This window comes from Gossypium hirsutum, chromosome A11, assembly GCF_007990345.1.
Source record: "Gossypium hirsutum isolate 1008001.06 chromosome A11, Gossypium_hirsutum_v2.1, whole genome shotgun sequence".
In the NCBI taxonomy this organism is placed as follows: Eukaryota; Viridiplantae; Streptophyta; class Magnoliopsida; order Malvales; family Malvaceae; genus Gossypium; species Gossypium hirsutum.
In genome coordinates this window covers 101,049,344-101,068,318 of record NC_053434.1, presented here as the reverse complement: position 1 = coordinate 101,068,318, position 18,975 = coordinate 101,049,344, and the positions used below count along the sequence as shown (strand labels likewise).

Below are 18,975 nucleotides of genomic sequence, written 5' to 3'. Positions count from 1 at the left end.
TTCTAGCAGAGTTCGATTTCACAATGGAATACAAGCCCAGAAGTGCCAACATGGTGACTGATGCACTTGGCCGAAGGATAGAATTCGCGGTAATCAGTCAACCCGACGGGTCCTTATTGGAGCGCATTCAAGAAGGGTTGTCCCATGACCCCACAGCCAAAAGCTTGATTGAGCTGGCCAATGAGAGGTAAACGAGGAGATTTTGGTTTGATGGGGAATTACTATACATCCATGAGCATCGCCTCTATGTGCCTCACTATGGGAAGTTGCGCAAGGAAGTCATGAAAGAATGCCATGACTCACTATGGGCGGGCCATCCGGGAATACACCGTACCTTGGCCCTTTTAGAGGATCGATACTATTGGCCTCACATGGGTAAAGATGTGGAGACCTATATGAAGACTTGTCTAGTATGCCAACAAGACAAGGTTGAGTTAAAGAGTCCCGCCGGCTTGTTACAACCCTTGCCCATTCCGAAAAGGCCATGGAAGAGTGTATCCATAGATTTTATTGTGGGTTTGCCTAAGTCTGACGGATTTTCAAGTATTCTTGTTGTGGTAGACAGGTTTTCAAAGTATGCGACGTTTATTCCTGCTACCAAGGAGTGCCATATTGAGGAGGCAGCTCGCTTATTTCTTAGACACGTGGTAAAATATTAGAGAGTGTCACTGTTTATTATCAGTGATCGAGATGGGAGATTTACGGGCCGTTTCTGGACAAAGCTATTCAAGTCAATGGGCTCGGACTTGAACTTTTCCACAAGTATGCATCCACAAACTGATGGGCAAACTGAACGAGTGAATGCATTGTTAGAGACATATCTTCGACACTATGTGAGTGCCACGCAAAGGGATTGGCCCAAGTTTTTGGACGTGGCCCAATTTTCATACAACTTGCAGCGAAGTGGGGAAACGAATCAAAGTCCGTTCGAGATAATGACGGACCAACAACCACTCACACGCAATGCTGTTGTGATCCGTTATATAGGACCAAATCCTGCTGCGTATCGATTTGCGAAAGATTGGCACGAAAAGAATGACTCGGCTAGGGTTTGTTTACATAAAGCAAGCAAGCGCAACAAGAAGTGGGCTGATCAGAATCGAAGGGATGTGCAGTTTCAAGTGGGGGACTTAGTCCTTGCCAAACTACATTTGATGTTGCAGTCCTTGCCAAACTACATTTGATGTTGCGATATACGGGTTTGCACAAGGGGCTTGTGTGAAGGTATGAGGGGCCGTTTAAAGTCTTGAAGAGGGTAGGCAATGTGGCCTACAAACTTAAGTTGCTAGCAAAGCTGAAGCTCCACCCAATGTTCCATTTAAGTATGCTTAAGCCATACCATAAGGATCAAGAGGATCCAAATCGAGACAAGTCTGAATGAGCACTAATGGGGGTAAAGGTCTCTTATGACTGAGAAGTTGAAAACATTGAGGCAGATCGTGTGGTGAGATAAAGGTATCATCGGCCATGACATGAATACTTAGTACGATGGAAAGGATTACCAGACAGCGAAGCAAGTTGGGAACTAGCCGAGGCATTGTGGTAATTCCAAGAGAAGATAGCCCAGTTTCATAAGGGGGACACGACGAGGGCGTCGCTAGAACAAGTAGGGGAGAATGTCATGGGTTACGAAGGGAAACTTGTAACCATGATGGACTTGTGCGATTTATCGCTTTTGAGGGAGGTCATTCGGCACAATCAGACTGGTCCAGTTCCTGGAGAGATTGAAAGCCCATCTCCAGAGCTTGGCAAATATGGAAAGTAATCTTCAAAGATATGCTTGGCAAATATGGAAGAGGATCTTCAAAGATATGTGATCCTAGACTTTAATGTAATCTTTAGAAGATACGATTCTGTAATATTAGAGAGTTGATATCTTGATAGCTTTAGATCTTAGCCATTGATGTATTTCGATCTGTACCGTTGATATTGGGAAGGCTCAACTATAAATAGAGGCCTCTCCCCCTTATTGTATTCATTCAATGATTAATAGAATTTTGAGAGCATTCACTCAAACTTTTCTCTCAAGTGTTCTTATTTTTCTGTGGCTTTTGTTCATCTTTTGAGATCGTTCTTACTTCGTTCTTCTACTGTTCTTTGTGGGTTCTTTAGAGGAGTTCTATTTAATCCTCAATTGTTGCGAGATAGGCTGACTTAGGCGTTTTTGGAGCAGAGAAACGCTTAAAGCCGCACAGATTGCTTGGGAAAACTCTAAGTCCGTGACACAAGTACCTACTTCAATAATGGAATCAAAATTTAGGTACCTCCTGTTCGATTAAGCATTTTTTCTATTTATTTTCCATTTTAGCCTTTTTTATTTTTTTAAGTTAATTACACTATATATCCCTAAACTATAACCTTTATTTTTTTTTGGTGAAAAGAAAAAAAACAGGATTACAACTTAAAAAATCCTAAGAAGCTTTAAAAGCTTGGTCTTTTTGGATAACTGTAGCCACCAAATCAGGAGGTGCTTCAAAAACCTGGAGGGGTATCTTCCAAGAGAGTCTGATCTTTGCCAATTGATCTGCAGTCAAATTACACTCCCTAGGAATATGCTTAATTTCCCATTGGCCTTCTGAATGCAAAAGGCGTTTAATTCTTCGAATCAAGGTAGTGCCGAAATCCTCTGTTTCTTCCATGGACAAAATCCTTACTACTTCAATATTATCCGTCTGAAGCTTAACTTTCTTATAACCCTTGCTTAAAGAAATGTGAATTCCATCAAGGATTCCCCAAAGTTCAGCCTTCAAGGGTGAACTCCTGCCCAAATAATAGGTGTATCCCAAAATCCAATTACCTTCCTGATCTCGAACCACTCCTCCCGCAGAAGCATTACCAGACTCTCTAGCAACTGCTCCATCAGAAAATAAGTGAACCCAATTTTCTGCACAATGTTGACTTGTTACTGGATTGGATGTAGTGGATTTGCCTCCAAATAGAAAAGTTTCAAAATGCTGCGCCCAACTAGTCGAAGCTTTAATGATTTCATAAGCCGTCCAGTTGATATTTTGGAAAATGAACAAATTCCTATTTTTCCAAATCCTCCAAGCAATTATCCCAAATAAACACGACCAAGTAATTTCCTTATCCTGCACTTTATCATGAGAACAAATGTTAGCGGATAACCAAATTTGAAAAGGTTCATAAAAAAACCTGGAAATCATCTCTGTGGGAACAACGAGCATCCAAGTCTTCTTAGCTATCAAACAATCGCGGAGAACATGTAAAAATCCTCAGAATCATGACCACATAAAGGACATACACTGCTTTGGCCAAACCCTCTCCTAACCCGTTTAGAATTAGTAAGAAGCCTTTGTTTTGCAGCAAGCCAAAGAAAAAGACGAACTCTCTGTGGTCCTTGATATTTCCAGACGGACTTCCAAGTATCATCAATAGGACTCCACGAATTTTCTTTTAGAGTCCAGTAAGCACTGCGAATAGAAAAAGACCCTGAATCAGAATAAGCCCAAATGATCCTATCCACTCCCCCAGTTGGATAAGGAGGGGGAATACTTACTATTCGCTTAATGATGGCTTCAGGCAACCAAACACTAAGCAAATCCACATTCCAAGAATTATCAGGGAGTACCCAATCCCTCAAAGGGCTTTCTAAATCAAGTCTAGAGTGAGTTGCAACATAAGAAGAAAGAGGACCAACATCAGGAATCCAAGAATCTTTCCATCCTCGAATAGTGCAGCCGTCCCCTATAGACCATAAGAGATTCTCACAAAAGAGGGGCCACACCTTTGAAAGGGAACACCGTAGGTGAGAGCAGTTGCTTCTCTGAATAGAATCAGGAAGCTGACTCTTCCGACCATATTTCGACTGAAGAACACGAACCCATAAAGCATTTTTTTGGAGATAAGATTAAACCCTATTTTCACAAGAAAAGAAATATTCTGATCTTGAAGATGCCAAAACCCAAGTCCTCCATGAGATCTAGGCTGACAAATGGATTCCTATCCTAACAGAGCAGTCTTATGTTGTTCATTAGAGCCCCCCGAGATAAACTGTCTTACAATCTTTTCAATCTCTTTGCAAACCCCTTTTGGAACTAACAAAGACTGCATAAAATAACTAGGAATAGCTAGAAGGACAGATTGAGCAAATGTAACACGTCCCGCAAAGGATAACTTCCTGGCTTCCTAATTATGCAGTTTACCCCTCACTTTTTCAACAACAAAATTCAGGGTACTTTTAGTAACTCGATCATGGAGGACAGACACCCCCAAATAGATCCCTAAATTAGGGACCTCTCGAAATCCGAAGAGCTGACTAATCTGATCACTTGAACTATTATCAACACATTTGGAGAAATATATTTTGCTCTTCCTGGCACTGACCTTGTGTCCAGAAAAGTTGCAGAATTGGTTAAGGTTTTCTTTTAATAATAGGGCTTGATCCATCTCCACTTTACCAAAAATGACAAGATCATCAGCAAAAAAGAAATGAGATAAAGACGGTCCTGACCTAGATAACCGAATCAGTTTCCACCTCCTAGTTGTGATTTCTGAACGAATTAAATGCCCTAACCATTCCATGCAGAAAATGAAAAGATAAGGCGATAAAGGACATCCCTGTCTAATCCCTCTCACCGGCTTAAAAGACTGAAACGAAACTCCATCCCAAAAAATTTTCATATTTGATGAAGAAATAGCGCCCATAATAACCTTCCTAAGAACCTCGAGGATCCCAGCAACAACAAGGGACACATCAATAAGCTCCCAGCTAATTCTATCGTAGGCTTTCTCCAGGTCAAACTTAATTGCCATCAATTTTTTGCCCGTTTTCCTACTGCACATCGAATGTATGTCTTCTTGCGGTATAATGATATTGTCAGAAATGTTGCGACCAGAAATAAACCCCGCTTGTTCGGGTGTTATGTAATTAGGAAAGACCACTTTGAATCTGTTGGCGATCACCTTCATTACCAACTTATACAAAACTGAGCAAAGACTAATTGGTCAAAATTCGCTGAATCCGGACGATCCTTTTTAGGAATAAGAGCGATTAATGTGTTGTTAAGATCATCTTCCATTTTATTACCAGCGAAGACTCCTTGAAGCCACTCACAAACCGCTCCTCCTACTAAATCCCACTAACTTTGGAAGAAAAGCGCATGATACCCGTGACTTCTGGGAGCCTTCAACGGAGCCATGTCAAAAAGGGCCTTCTTGATCTCATCATTCAAAATTGGCTTATTAAGGAAATCAAAATTCTGATCTGTGATACGAGGAAAGATATTCAAGGGAGGTGCACTCATGGGAGTAGGGATCTCACCATATAGCTTCTCAAAAAATCTGGCAGCCTCAACACTGAGAATACTCTGATCCGAGCACCACTTTCCACTACTTATGCGTAAGGCTAAAATACGATTAGATTTCCTCCGTTGCATCGTACGATTATGAAAATACTGGGTATTACGATCCCCAAACTGTAGCCAATCACACCTAGCCTTTTGTATCCATAGCAATTCCTCATGGTTCAGTACAGTTTCCAATTCACCGCGAATCTCCATCTCCTCTTCAGCAAGCCTACTAGAGGAAGACTAGTCCATGGCCTTTTGAATGCACCCAAGCGATCTCATAAGCTGTCTCTTTCACGATCCTATAAACCATATACGGACCTATTCCAATCCTTGACGTGTGAGGTAAATTCAGATAGAGAAGTAGCCATGTTACCTGAATAACGCCACTTTTTAGAGACCAATTCTTTAAAATTCGTATACTTAGTTCAACCTGCGAGAAAACGAAATGGTCTCCCTTTTAGAAAACTGAGTGCAGGGTTTGTTTTAATAAGAATTGGTCTATGATCTGACTTGATGCGTGGAAGATGATAAACTAGAGTATGCGGGAAGGTTGAAATCCAAGGATCATTTGCTAAAGCTCGATCAATTCGTTCATGCGTGTTCCCTCTTTGCCAGGTGAATAAAGGTCCTATGAATCCAAGATCCTGCAAATTACAAGAATCAACAAAATTTCCAAATAAATTACACCTCTTACCTGTAGAGCGATCACTTTTTTTATCCTTAGGCGAGAGGACAACGTTGAAATCCCCCAAAATCATCTAGGGTGCAGGATCAGGAGGTAACACTTCCATTAAGCCAGCCCAAAGTGATTTCCTCTTGACTCTGTCAGGGCTACCATAAACAACAAAGATAAAAAAAGAAATAAAAACGTTATTTCCCTGAACATGAAAAAGCATGAATTAAGGATGATTGTGAATAACATTAATATAAATATTATCCTTCCATCCAACCCAGATACCACCTGAAAATCCAATAGATTCAATACGGTGAGAAAAATCAAAACCCAATTTATCTATAATGACATTAGCTTTTTTACCACTAACTCTCGATTCGAAAAGACATACAATATCCGGTTTATGCTCAAAATTATACTCACGAAAAGCTTGGAGAAATTTACTGCTCGTATAGCCTTGACAATCCCAAGAAAATATTGATAAATTTAAATCCATAAAAAACAATATAATAGTGATAATAAAGTAACCTCAAACATAAAAATCATTCAAGAATTTTATTACCAGAGTCTGGTACAATGTCTGCCGAATCCACACTTCTTAATATGGAAATAGTCTGAGTCAACCTAGTCATGGAAACACTTAAAGGAGTTTTAGGAGCATTTTTATTTTTAAAATTATTCCCTTTCCCATGTGTGAATTTATTAATCTTTTTAGAAGGTCTAAAACCCCCCTCTTTACCTCCTAACAATTTCCCTATGTTTCGACTCTTATTGTTGCCAGAAATTGACACCTTCGTCTTCCTCGAACTATCACCATCTGCTGGTCTTATTTCCTTAAAGGATACAGCAGAGTGCCTATTAGGATTTAACCCACTAGATGAGTCAAGAACCTGAACTTCAATTGGTTCTGGCACCATAGAGACAGATTTGGGCTGCATAGTTTCATCATTTCCTTCATTCTGCTCCTGCCCAACAAAGAACGGATTAAAATAAGATAGGGTCATAGATGTTAAGCTAGATGAATTAGAAATTATTTTAGAACTATCTGCACTAAGCAAAGCAATATTATCAATATTTCCCGAGAGAGTCGAAAGTCCCCCTATTTCTTTATTTTGCTGTCCAGGCTTTTTGAAAGGTGTATCCATCACTCTCATGGGCTGGTTCAAGGCACTACTTGGTGGGTCAATAACAGCCTTAGAAAGAAATAGGTTAGCCGCTCCAAAAGCAGCAGCAGATCCATTAAAACCACCCACTGACCCATCAACATTTGGACTATCCTCTTGCGGTTTCAAAGGCCCAACACCTCCTGAAACTCCCCCCATCTGTTTACTTTCCTTAGCTTTAGAGAATCCTCGATTTTTGAGCCTCAAAATTTCCACAAATTCACCAGCCTTCAAAGTTTCCTCAAGTTCAACCGTCTGTTATTCTCTTCCTTTATTAGTTCCAGCTTCCAAATCAATGGTTTCCATATTCTTCAAAGTATCAAATCGGGACCCTGATTTTGATTTTCCCTTTGAATCCGCTTTGCTGATATTCGCATTCTTGGGATTGCTCCTGGATCTTTTCTCGATCACCATCCAAAGTCTATACATGGTGCCACCACCTTCGCAGGACTGCTTTTCCGGAACGACAGTGTCTTGGATCTTCTCCGATGTAACCTCCGGTTGCATCACTGTGCACAATTCTTTGGTATGACCATATTTCCCACAAGAAAAATAAATTGTAGGTAAAGCTTCATATTCAACTTTCTGCTGAACTCCATTCACTAAAACTTTTGAAATAAGAGGTTTATGAAGATTAACATAAACGACCAATCTTGCAAATCTCCCTCTTATTCTGCTGCCTGTGTTTAAATCCAGCCGAACCACTTTGCCAATGATCCCACCAATTTTTTCTAGTATCTTTCTTTTGTAGAGATACCTTGGAAGGCCTGGTAATCGAATCCAGGCCATCACTATGCTTGGATAAGGTTGACTGGGGTTAAAGTCTTTGGTCCAGGGTTGTACAGTTAGGTATTGACCATAAATCAACCATGGCCCTTGTGACAGAACTTTGGCATAATCTTAATTGGACTGGAACTTAGACAAATAATATCCATTCTCAATATCCATGAGATGGAAGGGTTTAGAAGGATTCCATAAACTATGGATCCGGTTGGTTAGAGCCCTATAATCGATATTTCTTCCGAGTAATTTCAACACTACCGTAAGCTCCATCTCTTTAAACAAGATTTGTTGAATTCTCTCAGAGAAATAAATAGCGAGAATGCCATTGACAAAAGATCTGTGAATATCTCCTTCAAGAAATTCCATGTCTTCATCAACTCCAGCATCAGGAGAAAGCAACCCTATTTTGTTCGATATTCTAATATCATTCCCCAGCAGTTTATCCTTCCTAGAAATCTTAGGATTGGAACCCAATTCCACCATCATATCATGCTCTCCTCAACATTCCCCTCTTTAAATCGAACTTTCTTGGTATTGCGATCAACATCCGCCGGAGAATCGCAACCAGCATCACCTTCCGGCAGAGAAGTATTCGCCTCAAAATACAGACAATTTTCCATGATCATTTAAAATTGAACTTAAAACTCTAAAATATTCTAATTATATCTTCAAACTGTCGAAATTAGATCAATAAATTCCTTCCATTACTAAAACATTAATTTAAGCATAAAATGAGATGTCAATCTTGTCTAGCACTGTTTGAAATGAAAAGTTTAAAGAAAAATGGTTGCTACAAACAACTTGGTTTAGAGGTTTTCAAAGCCTTTACAAAAGTTTTTTTGCTCAGTTTTTTTTTCGGTTTTATTTTGTTTTTAGTTTTTACTTTTGAAAGTATGAAATAATGTTCTACTTTCTTTAAAAATTTTATTTTAAATTATACAACATAAGATTTGACATGTTATTTACAGTTAAATTAATGGTTTTCATAATTGAAGGACTTGATTGATATAACATTGATAATCTGGGAATGTAATTAGAATGTTTTAAAATTTAAAGACTAATTTAAAATGAGGATCACAGTTTAGGAATATTTAATGCAATTAACTCTTTAAAGTAACCTCACCTTCTATTTTTCATTTTTATATGCTAATTTTAATTTATATAATTTAATATTAATATTTTGTATAATAATTGAGTTGGTATAAGATTTTTTTTTAACTTAATTATTTATTTTATAATTTTGCTTATTTAAATATTTTAATGAGTTAGTAAATTTATTTAATTTTAGAATAAATACTGTATAATTTTGATCAACATCTATAACTACATATAAAAGTAAAATGCATAATGTCACTTTAGAAGTTTGGGCTTAGATTTTTGTCCCCTGCACTTGTTTTTTTTTTTATTTTCTTTTGTAGTTTAGGAAGTAAGAAGTGGGGGAAAGAAAAAAAAAAGAATTAAAATTTTTGTATTTTTTATGTTTAAAATACTATCATTATAAATTTAATGAATTTTCTAAACGTTAATAATTTTATATATTTTCACATGTCATATTTATTTCATTTTCCATTTTGTATATTAATTATTAATAGTATGTCATGTTTAAGGCTTTCAGGATTAGTCGGGTGGTTGAACTGATCAAACTATCGATTTTTGATTCGATTGGTTTGTTTGGATTAATTGAATAAATTATTAAAAGTATTTAAAAAATAGAGGAAACGGTTCAACTAAATTATAACTGATTTCTAATCTAATTAATCCGGTTCCGTAAAAAATGGTCTTGCTAATTTGTTCAAAGTTTGTGCTTATGTTATATACTTACTTAATGTTGTATTAATTTTAAAAAATTGATTCCCATTATTTAAAAGGTTCTTAACACCATATATATGGGGTATGGATCTTGGTTCACACTTCACGTTGAGTTGATTATTTGTTTTTTGAATCAAAATCAGATTGGGCTTCAATATAGATCAAAATGAAGTCTACAAAAAACTAAACATAACATTAGGCCCAAAACAAATTGGCCCGTAAGAAAAATAAAACGGTTCTTATTGTTAAAAGAGAAAAACTAAAGAAATCATTAAAGCCACCGCCCTCTTGCCCAATTAGAAAGTTTGACGCCTGACTCTCCATCTCATCTGTCAATTCAATCTTTAATGGCAACATCAGTTACCAAGGGGATCTTATCTCTAAGGCTGTTGATCTGTTTCATTTTGAAACTCTCCCCCTTTCTTCATTCTTTTCATTTCTTCAATCCGGCTCTTGTACACTCTCACTTCTCATCATGCCTTCTGTACATCTCTTCTCTCCTCTTAAGCGATTCTGTTGCTAAAATGTGGGTTAGACCATTCGCTGATCATGGGATATATTCAAATCTTAACTTTCTGGCTCTGGACTTCATCTCGTGAATATCATGTATGTAAGGCCCTATTTGCGATTTATCTAGCTTTACACCCTTGCATTTCTTTATTATCAATAACGAATCACCTTCTATAATGGTTTCTGGTCGTTGCATTGCGAGACCAATCTAGTTTGCCCTTCGACAAGCGATAGCTTCTGCGACAAAAGAAGAAGCCACCCCTCTATGAAATTCTGTACAAGAGATGAGAAAATGGTATTTGCTGTCTCTGACCACGATCCCTGACGCCGGTTGGTGGTTCCTCTCGTCTTAAGCCCCATTAAAATTTATTTTTACTACCTACCCAGGTGGGTGATTCCATTTAACATCAACCTTAGGATCATTATGGGTATTTTTACCAGTCCCATCAAGTTCATGTAAAAAACTTTGAATATATTTTGCTGTCTCGTGACCTGATCTATTTGTGTTTTCATGTATTCGAGCGTTACGATCTCCCCAAATGGCCCAAAGCACACCAAAAAAGATTCTGCACTGATCTCGAGAGAGAAAATCAAAGACTTTGGTGAGCCACTCCTCAAACTCTAAGTTTGTCCACTGTATAAAATTAGAGACAGATAATGCTTCCCACACTGACACTAACACAGAACATTTTCTTAATAGGTGGTCCATTGTTTCTGCTTCCACACCACATCGAGGGCATGTTGAGTTATTTGCTAGTCTCCTAATTAACATGTTTGCCCGAGTAGGCAGATAGTTCCAAGCGATTTTGGAGATTGTAATTTTAATCTTAGTAGGTAGATCTATGCACCAGAGTTTTTTTGTAAAAATCCCTATAGACGTTTTGTACAATGTAAGCTCTAGGATCACCACTTTGTAATAGTTTGTAGGCACTCCGAACTGAAAAATCTCCCGAATGTTCTCTGTTCCAAGCCAAAAAGTCTGTTTGAGGTTCCATCGCCAAGGGTATACGAAGGATCAATTCAGCTACTTCTTCTGGGAAGGTATTAACTATCAATTCTCTATTCCAGTTCTTTCATTATTATTGATTAGCTCAGCAACTGTATCAAATCGCAAATCAATATTAACAGTCGATAATCTTAAATTCCTATAATCTGGAATCTATATATCATTTCTAATTGAAATACTCGTACCCGTGCCAACTTTCCAAATTAGACCTTTCTCCAATAAACCCTTAGCCGCCCATATACTACGCCATGCATACGAACTCTGATTCCCCAAACACGAATTAAGAAAATTATTTTCTGGAAAATACTTCGCTTTCAAAACTTGCGCTACTAATGAATTCAGATTAACTAGAAGTCTCCATCCTTGTTTTGCCAAAAGAGCTCTATTGAACTGAGCCATATTTCTGAACCCCAATCCTCCTCCATTTTTAGGTCGACACAAGTATCTCCACTGACACCAATGAATTCCTCTATTCCCAAACCCTTTTTGCCACCAAAACTTAGCAAAAATGCTTTCAAACATCCCATATAAAGAGTTAGGTAAAAGGAAACAAGACATAGCATAGGTTGGTATAGCCGTAATACTGATTTAATAAATACCTTCTTTCCCCCTTGAGACAGCAATCTCGTACTCCAACCTTCTGCCCACCACATTAGGAAGTCCTAGATACTTTTCGGGATTTGTTGAGATCTTTACTCCTAGCAATGAAGACACTTCTACTTTTTTATCTTCTGTAGTATTCGAGCTATAAAAAAATCGTTGATTTACTGAAGTTCACACATTGACCCGAACAACTTTCATATTCATTGAGTATGTCTTTCAAAACCATTACCCCCTTTCTGTTGCTTCACCAAACATCATGCAATCGTCTGCAAATAATAAATGAGTTATCTCTGGCCCTCTCGTACTCCCTTTTACGCCCTTCAACAGACCCTCGTTCTTTTCAATTCTCAATAACGATGAAAGACCCTCACTGCATATAGGAAAAAGAAACGGACTCAATGGGTCACCTTGTCAGAGTCCCCTAGTAGGTTGAAAAAGTTTACCTTTAATTCCATTGATATTAACCACATAAGAAGTTGTTGAAATGCATCTCATTATGAGCTCCACCCATTTGCTTGCAGACTCTATTTTTAACATCACTTCTTTTATAAAATCCCACTCAACTCTATCATATGCCTTACTCATGTCAAGCTTCACTGCCATAAGTCATTTTTTCCCTGTACGCTTTTGACGGAATGTGTGTAGAATTTTATAAGCTAAAATCACATTGTCTGAAATAAGTCGCATTGGGAAAAACATTTTGTACCTTGTCGACACATCTGCCAATGACCTATTGCAAGCGGTTTGCTATAGTTTTTGCCACAATTTTGTACATGATTGTGCACAGACTAATAGACCTGAAATTCACAAGTTTAGTGGGCCTTGGAAGTTTTAGGATAAGCACAATGTCTATATTATTAAATGAGGCAACCTTCTCGTTGTTATTCAAAATCCCCAAGCAATAATCAATGACTTCTTTCCCTACTATACGCCAGTACCTCTGAAAAAACATTGTTGGAAACCTATCCGGTCCAAGTGCTTTGGTGGGTCCCATCCCTTTTAATGCTATCCAAATCTCTTCTTCCCTGAAGGGAGATAATAAAACTTCATTTGCCTCGTGAGAGATGCTACCTACAATGCATGTTAACAAATGACTTGAATCTCCAATTGCCTTTGTTGTGAAGAGCTCCTGAAAAAACCAAGTGGCATTCTCATTTATCTTTAACTCATCCGTAATTTCCCTCTCGTCATCCAATACCAGCTTAGAAATTATGTTCTCTCCTGCGAGCTGAAGCACACTTGTGAAACTAGGCCGAATTCTTATCCCCAAATTGGAGCCAATTTGCTTTGGCTCTTTGCTCCTAATACAATTCGTCTTTATCAATCTCCATATTGAGGTGAATTTTCGTGTCAATAATTCGTGCCAGTGTTTCATCATCCCTTTCCTTCTCCAACAGACTTTCAAGCTCCTTAGTTAAGTTCCGTTTTAGACTCTCCATTTTCCTTCTGATACTGCTTGCCCATTTTTCCAATTGAAATTGTAGTCTTTCTAGCTTCTCAATTAACAGTCCTGAACTAGACTCCCAGGATTCCTTGATTACTTGTTCGATCGTCTCCTCTATGGTCTACCAAGCCTCAAAATGAAATCTTTGACTTCTTTTGGCAATAATATCACTTTTTGTATTAAAGAGGAGGGGGCAGTGATCTGATGTTGAATAAGGAAGATGTTGAATACTACCCATTAGAAATAAGGTTATCCATTTTTCATTTGTGACCCCTCTATCCAACCTCTCTGTAGAAGGCTCATTTTGCCCGGGCCTTTAAATTTATAAATAAACTAAATAAAAATAAAATAAAGTCCACAGTCCATAAATACCAAATTTACATTTAACCCAAATAAAATAAGCCCGATTGGCCGAACATATTTGGAATTTTTGGAAACCCTTGCACTGCAGCCTCAGCAACGGCTTCTTCACTGCTTTGTACGACATTAGAACCTGCGAGAAGGAAGAAAATAGCAATAACCGAATCCAGTAAATTGTATAGTTGGAAAAGGAAAATACTTTTGGATTTTTTTGTTATTTTATTAGATTTGGCTATAAAAGCCAAATGAAAATACTGTAAAATGGATCTTCTTTCCCCAAAAATATACACGCATATTGAAAAAGCAATAGAAAAAAATCAAAAAGGTGATTCGAGTTTCTAGTTTCTTTCTTTTAGTTTTCAGATCTTTTTTTTTCTTTTTGAATATTTTTTCTTTTCTTTTCTCTTATATTTTGGACGAAGTGAATAAAGAAAAAGGGAGTACTTACCTCTGGCCTCTGATTGCGTCTCTTCTGCGCATGGTCGGCCACCAAGTTTAATGGTGGTTCGGCGATGTCCCCAAATTGAAGCCCTAACATTAGGGATTTGAGTTGCTGTTTGCGAAAATGGCAGATTGCCATTCTTTTTTTTTTTCCCTTTAATTTTGAGTGCAAAGTGAAACGGTGCTGTATGGATCCACACTTTTGCACTTCGAATGGTCAAATTGCGCGACTGATCCTTCGCATTTGCGCAGGCTTTTAATTGATCTATATTTACATTTTATTTTATTTCAAATTTTTCCTAGAATTTACGTGTCTTTGCAATTCAGTCCGCATCTAAACACAGTGTTTCAGGACCTGGAATATTTTCAGTTTTGATCCCTGGATATTCGTGTATATTGCGCTTTAGTCATTATTTTTATTTCAATAGTTTTTTTATTTGTAAATTATCCCTTCTATTTCAATTCTGTTTTAATTGAGTTTTCTATTTGTATAATTCATTATTTTAAAATTCATTTAATATTTTTATACATGTGTTGAGCTTTTTAATAATTTTGCTTTGTTTTTATTTGTGTAATTATTTTGAAGTTCTTTTTTTTATATATCATATTATGTTGACATTTTGTATAATATTTAGTTTAAATCTTTTTATATATTTGTAAGTATATACTATTTTGATTGAGTTTTTTATTTTGTATAATTCATTATTATTTTAAAAATCTACTTAACATACATTTTTAATTCTTGAATATTTATTTTTATATTTCTAGCTACTTTAATAATTTCACTTTGTTTTTTAAATTTATTATTGTAAAGTTTGCTTATATCATATTATTTCAATATTCTATATAATATTTTGTATAAATGTTCTTATATATTATTATATATATATGCTTCATGATAAAATTAATTTTATTCTATATACATTATTAATTTTGTGTTATTTTATACATATAATTTCTTTTAAATCTATTCACATATTTTATATATATCTTTGTTATTTAAAAGAAAATCCTACATATCTAATGTACTATTTAATTTTTTATTACATATATATATTGGTACATATATTAGATTTATATACATCATAAGAACAGTATTTAATCAATTTGGTACCAATTTTGGGCGTAGTAAGGGTGCTAATCCTTCCTCATACGTAACCGACTCTCGAACTCATCTTTTTATAAATTTACATAGGCCAAAATGGATTTAAATGAAATGTTTTATTAGGTGATCCAATCACACCTAAACAAAAGGATCAATAGCGACTCCACTCGTTTTAAAGTCGATTCCCCTTTTTTTTCCAAAAAAAAAAATGGTTTCGACAGCTTGGCGACTCCACTAGGGATTGAACAAAGAGAGTCAGGCCATAAAATTGATTATTTGGTATCCTTTTGTCAAAGAACTGAAAATTTGTTTTGAAAATCATAATTTTTTTAATTGCATTTGTTTGCATGATTGTTGTGGTTCGAGTCTTGTAGAATAATATGGTATTGCATTGCATGACCGCTGTGGTTATACCTGTTAAGTAGGAGTAAGAAACTATGCTTTCGTGAGGTTTTCGCCTCCGTATGGGCTAGTGGATTGCTGTTGGGATACATTCGTACCTATGATTTCGTGAGATTTTCATCTCCACATGATCATAGGGAAATGTATTCCCATGAACCGAACTCGATTCATATGAGCCTATAATGGGTGAGAATTGAGGAATTTGCTGGTTCAGGTACCCTTTTTCTAGAACCGAGCTACATATAGTGAACCTTGAGAATCCACCTTAAGTAGAACCTTGCCCAAATTTAGTGGTCACCTGAATAGGTACTTTATTTGATATTTATCTCACTTGTAACGTGTTTTGTTTTTTTTTGTTTATAATTGCATTGCATTACACCATCATAGAAAGGAGGTGTTGATTCATATTTGATTGCCAAATAGAACAATTTGTCATAAGAAAACGAATTTCCTGATAAAGTGGATTATAATACGGTTGTCTAAATTGACGGAAGAAGGCTGACAGTTCGTGGAGAAAAACAAGTCTTTACTTGAAGATTCAGGCCAATAAAGATTGTTCGAGAGCTGTCGTATCTCGATTTTCTTAACGGAGCTAATCAACGTCATGAGGATAATGAGTCGTGGCCTGGATCAAGCAAAGAAAAGCTAGTGGAGGCATTTATTAGAGGCTTGCGAGATTTGGATTTCACGGAGAAAATGGATCAGTGTCTTCGCCTAGAATATGAAAGCAATGCCATATATGCAATCCATTTTATGTAAAGGAATTTTTTTTCTAGAAAATTTGTTCTAATGGAATTAAAATCAAAATTAACACCTTTCTTTCTTTTGCATTCATCCCATCTATTTGCATTGCATTGCATCATTTCATCATTTGCATTAAATTTTCATAAAGGGGGCCCTAATTAGTTGAAATCATTTCAGTTAATCTGGGAACCATAAAAACTTACCAACCAAGCGTTGTTACGGTACCCGTGCTAAGACAAAAGATATGGACGAAAGATTGGAAAAACTTGAACAACTCCAAAGAATGATGCAAGACCAGTTACAAATACAGATGCAAGAGCAACTAGCAAAGATTAGGCAGGATATGAGAGATCTGGTGCTAGATTCTCAAAGGAATATGTTGAACCAGTTGTCTCAATTACTGACAAAGGGACTTGAAGAAAGGAAAAGTTCCATGCTCAATACTGGGAAGGACAATGAGGAGCCTCTCTACCTTTCGGGTTTCACCCCGAAAAATGCTCAGACATGTTCGTAAGGTGTACCTATTATTAAAACTCAGCAATATCAGACCAGTACTTCGACACCAGTGGATTACCCGATAGGCTCAGGTTCCAATTTGGGGGGCAATCCAACCAATCTTGAAGTTCCTGATCTGGATGAAATGGAAAAAGCAAAGAGGGAATTGCCAAGACAACTCAAGGATCGGTATAGGTGGTTGGAGGAAAAATTGAAGGCAATGGAGAGTGTTGACTTCTACTGTGGGATTGAAGCCAAGTATTTGAGTTTGGTCCCTGATCTAGTACTCCCACCAAAAATTTAAGACCCCGGAGATTGAAAAGTACAATGGGACTAGCTGTCCTGAAGCTCACATCACAATATTCTGTTGAAGGATGACAGGGTATGTTAACAACGATCAATTATTAATCCACTGCTTCTAATACAGTCTGATCGGGTCAGTAGCTAAATGGTATAATCAGTTGAATCGTGCTAAAATCAATTCATGGAAGGACTCAGCACAAGCTTTTATAAAGCAGTATAGCCATGTAACGGACATGGCACCCGACAGAATTACCTTGCAGAATATGGAAAAGAAGCAAAATGAGAGCTTTAGACAATATGCCCAAATATGGAGAGAGGTAGCAACACAAGTCCAACCGCCTCTTCTGGAAAATGAGACCACGATACTTTTTATCAATACTCTGGAAGCCTCGTTCATTGACTATATGTTGGGAAGTGCTACTCTGAGCTTTTCAGATATAGTGATATTCGGTGAGATGATTGAAGATGTGATAAGAAATGGGAAGATAAATATAGGAGAAAGCGCCAAAAGGTTAACCCCGGGAAATGAGAAAAATGAAGTGAACATCATGAGCATGCCTTCCAAATTGGTCAACATAGGCCAGTCAAGGGTTGTAACCACTAGTTATCAAAGAGAATTTGAATGACATATCCAAAGAGAGGTCCAGGAAATAAAAATTTCGAAACCCTTATGTACTTGGGGGTGTTTTAAACAATGGGACTATGGAAGAGATCCCTGTATTTTTAGAGCTAGTCCAGAGTAATATTCAAAACACGCTTGTTGCCTTAAGCCTAAGGGCAATAAGAATCCTTTTGTGAAATAGGCTTGTGTCCAAAAATTTTTATTTCAATAAAATACATTCTTTTTGAATAAATATTCTTTCATTCTTTATATATTCTTTTGTTCTTTGGACTATTTTCTTTTTAAATATGCTTTCATTCTTCATTCATGATCATACCATACAAACAATTATCCTTAGAATCATTTATTCTTTGAAATTTGCTTTTGTACCTACAATAGGTCCCCAGATATCAACGACATGAGCAACGCTGTAACTGGCTCCCTTTTGGGGTGAGATATGTGTTTAAGCGGATCTCAGAACTTTGAATATGACAGAGATTGTGACTTATTTCCTGATTTGTTAAGGACGATAGAACAAGATGAAAAACATATCCTACTTTACGAAGGGTCAATGAACATTGTGAGCAAGAGGCAAAGATCGAAGCTTGAGTCACCACAAAGACAAAGCGAATCGTCATTGAGTTATTCCAAGGATTCAAAGATGTTCTCGCATGATCATGTCGAGATATACCTGAGATATTAAGATCTGTAGACGATACAAAATGTCTATACGGTGCCAGAAGGAAACATGTTAATGGTTTTGTGGTAGCTACGCTAATTACAAGGTTTGGGTATTGTGGTCCACCATGGGAGGGGATTGCATTAGTTAAGCTGTATTTAGGGAGACAAGCCTCATTCATTTCTTCACAGACTTTCTCTATGTAGGGCATGAATGTTATCAAGCCATTCTCGTCTAATATACATTGATTTATCTTGGTAGTCATTGATTACTTCATGAAGAGGGTGAAGGTCGCCTCATATGCCAACATTACAAGATCGATAGTCATCAAATCTAAAAAAAAAGGGTTGCTGACAAGTAATGTCAGAAAGGATCATTTCTAATACAACTGCACAATGTCAAAAGTTTACAGTCTGTTCAAAGATCAGACACCATATTACCGTGCAGTAAAGGCATTCAAAAAGGAAAAAAAAAGTACAAAAATAGAAAAAAAAGGAAAGGCAAACAATAGAACAAAAGTCATAGTAAAAACTGACTGAGTCTTG

General features: G+C 37.0%; 1 protein-coding gene and 2 long non-coding RNA genes across 3 annotated transcripts; 1 reads left to right on the top strand and 2 right to left on the bottom strand.

Annotated features, from left to right (window-relative positions):
* Positions 1-2,411: 2,411 nt before the first annotated feature.
* Positions 2,412-5,519, bottom strand: LOC107957674 (uncharacterized). Its single transcript, XM_016893225.1, has 5 exons — positions 5,105-5,519; positions 4,255-4,946; positions 4,021-4,146; positions 3,209-3,826; positions 2,412-3,089 (listed from the first exon to the last, which is right to left on the bottom strand). The coding sequence occupies exons 1-5, from the start codon at positions 5,517-5,519 to the stop codon at positions 2,412-2,414; spliced, it is 2,529 nt and encodes an 842-aa protein (XP_016748714.1).
* A 3,972-nt stretch (positions 5,520-9,491) lies between these two features.
* LOC107892294 (uncharacterized) lies at positions 9,492-11,274 on the top strand. Its single transcript, XR_001682567.2, has 3 exons — positions 9,492-10,343; positions 10,460-10,849; positions 10,948-11,274. It is a non-coding gene; the product is annotated as an uncharacterized lncRNA (long non-coding RNA).
* A 2,393-nt stretch (positions 11,275-13,667) lies between these two features.
* On the bottom strand, positions 13,668-14,508 carry LOC107892302 (uncharacterized). The gene is made up of 2 exons (XR_001682570.2): positions 14,109-14,508; positions 13,668-13,793 (listed from the first exon to the last, which is right to left on the bottom strand). It is a non-coding gene; the product is annotated as an uncharacterized lncRNA (long non-coding RNA).
* Positions 14,509-18,975: the final 4,467 nt, after the last annotated feature.

Coding starts and splice junctions, on each gene's coding strand:
- LOC107957674 (XM_016893225.1), bottom strand. CDS start 5,519: ATGGAGATTCGCGGTGAATTGGAAACTGTACTGAACCATGAGGAATTG. Junction 4,947..5,104: donor TCATGCGCTTTTCTTCCAAA/GTTAGTGGGATT, acceptor GTCTTTGCTCAG/TTTTGTATAAGTTGGTAATG. Junction 3,827..4,020: donor GCAAAGAGATTGAAAAGATT/GTAAGACAGTTT, acceptor CGTGTTCTTCAG/TCGAAATATGGTCGGAAGAG.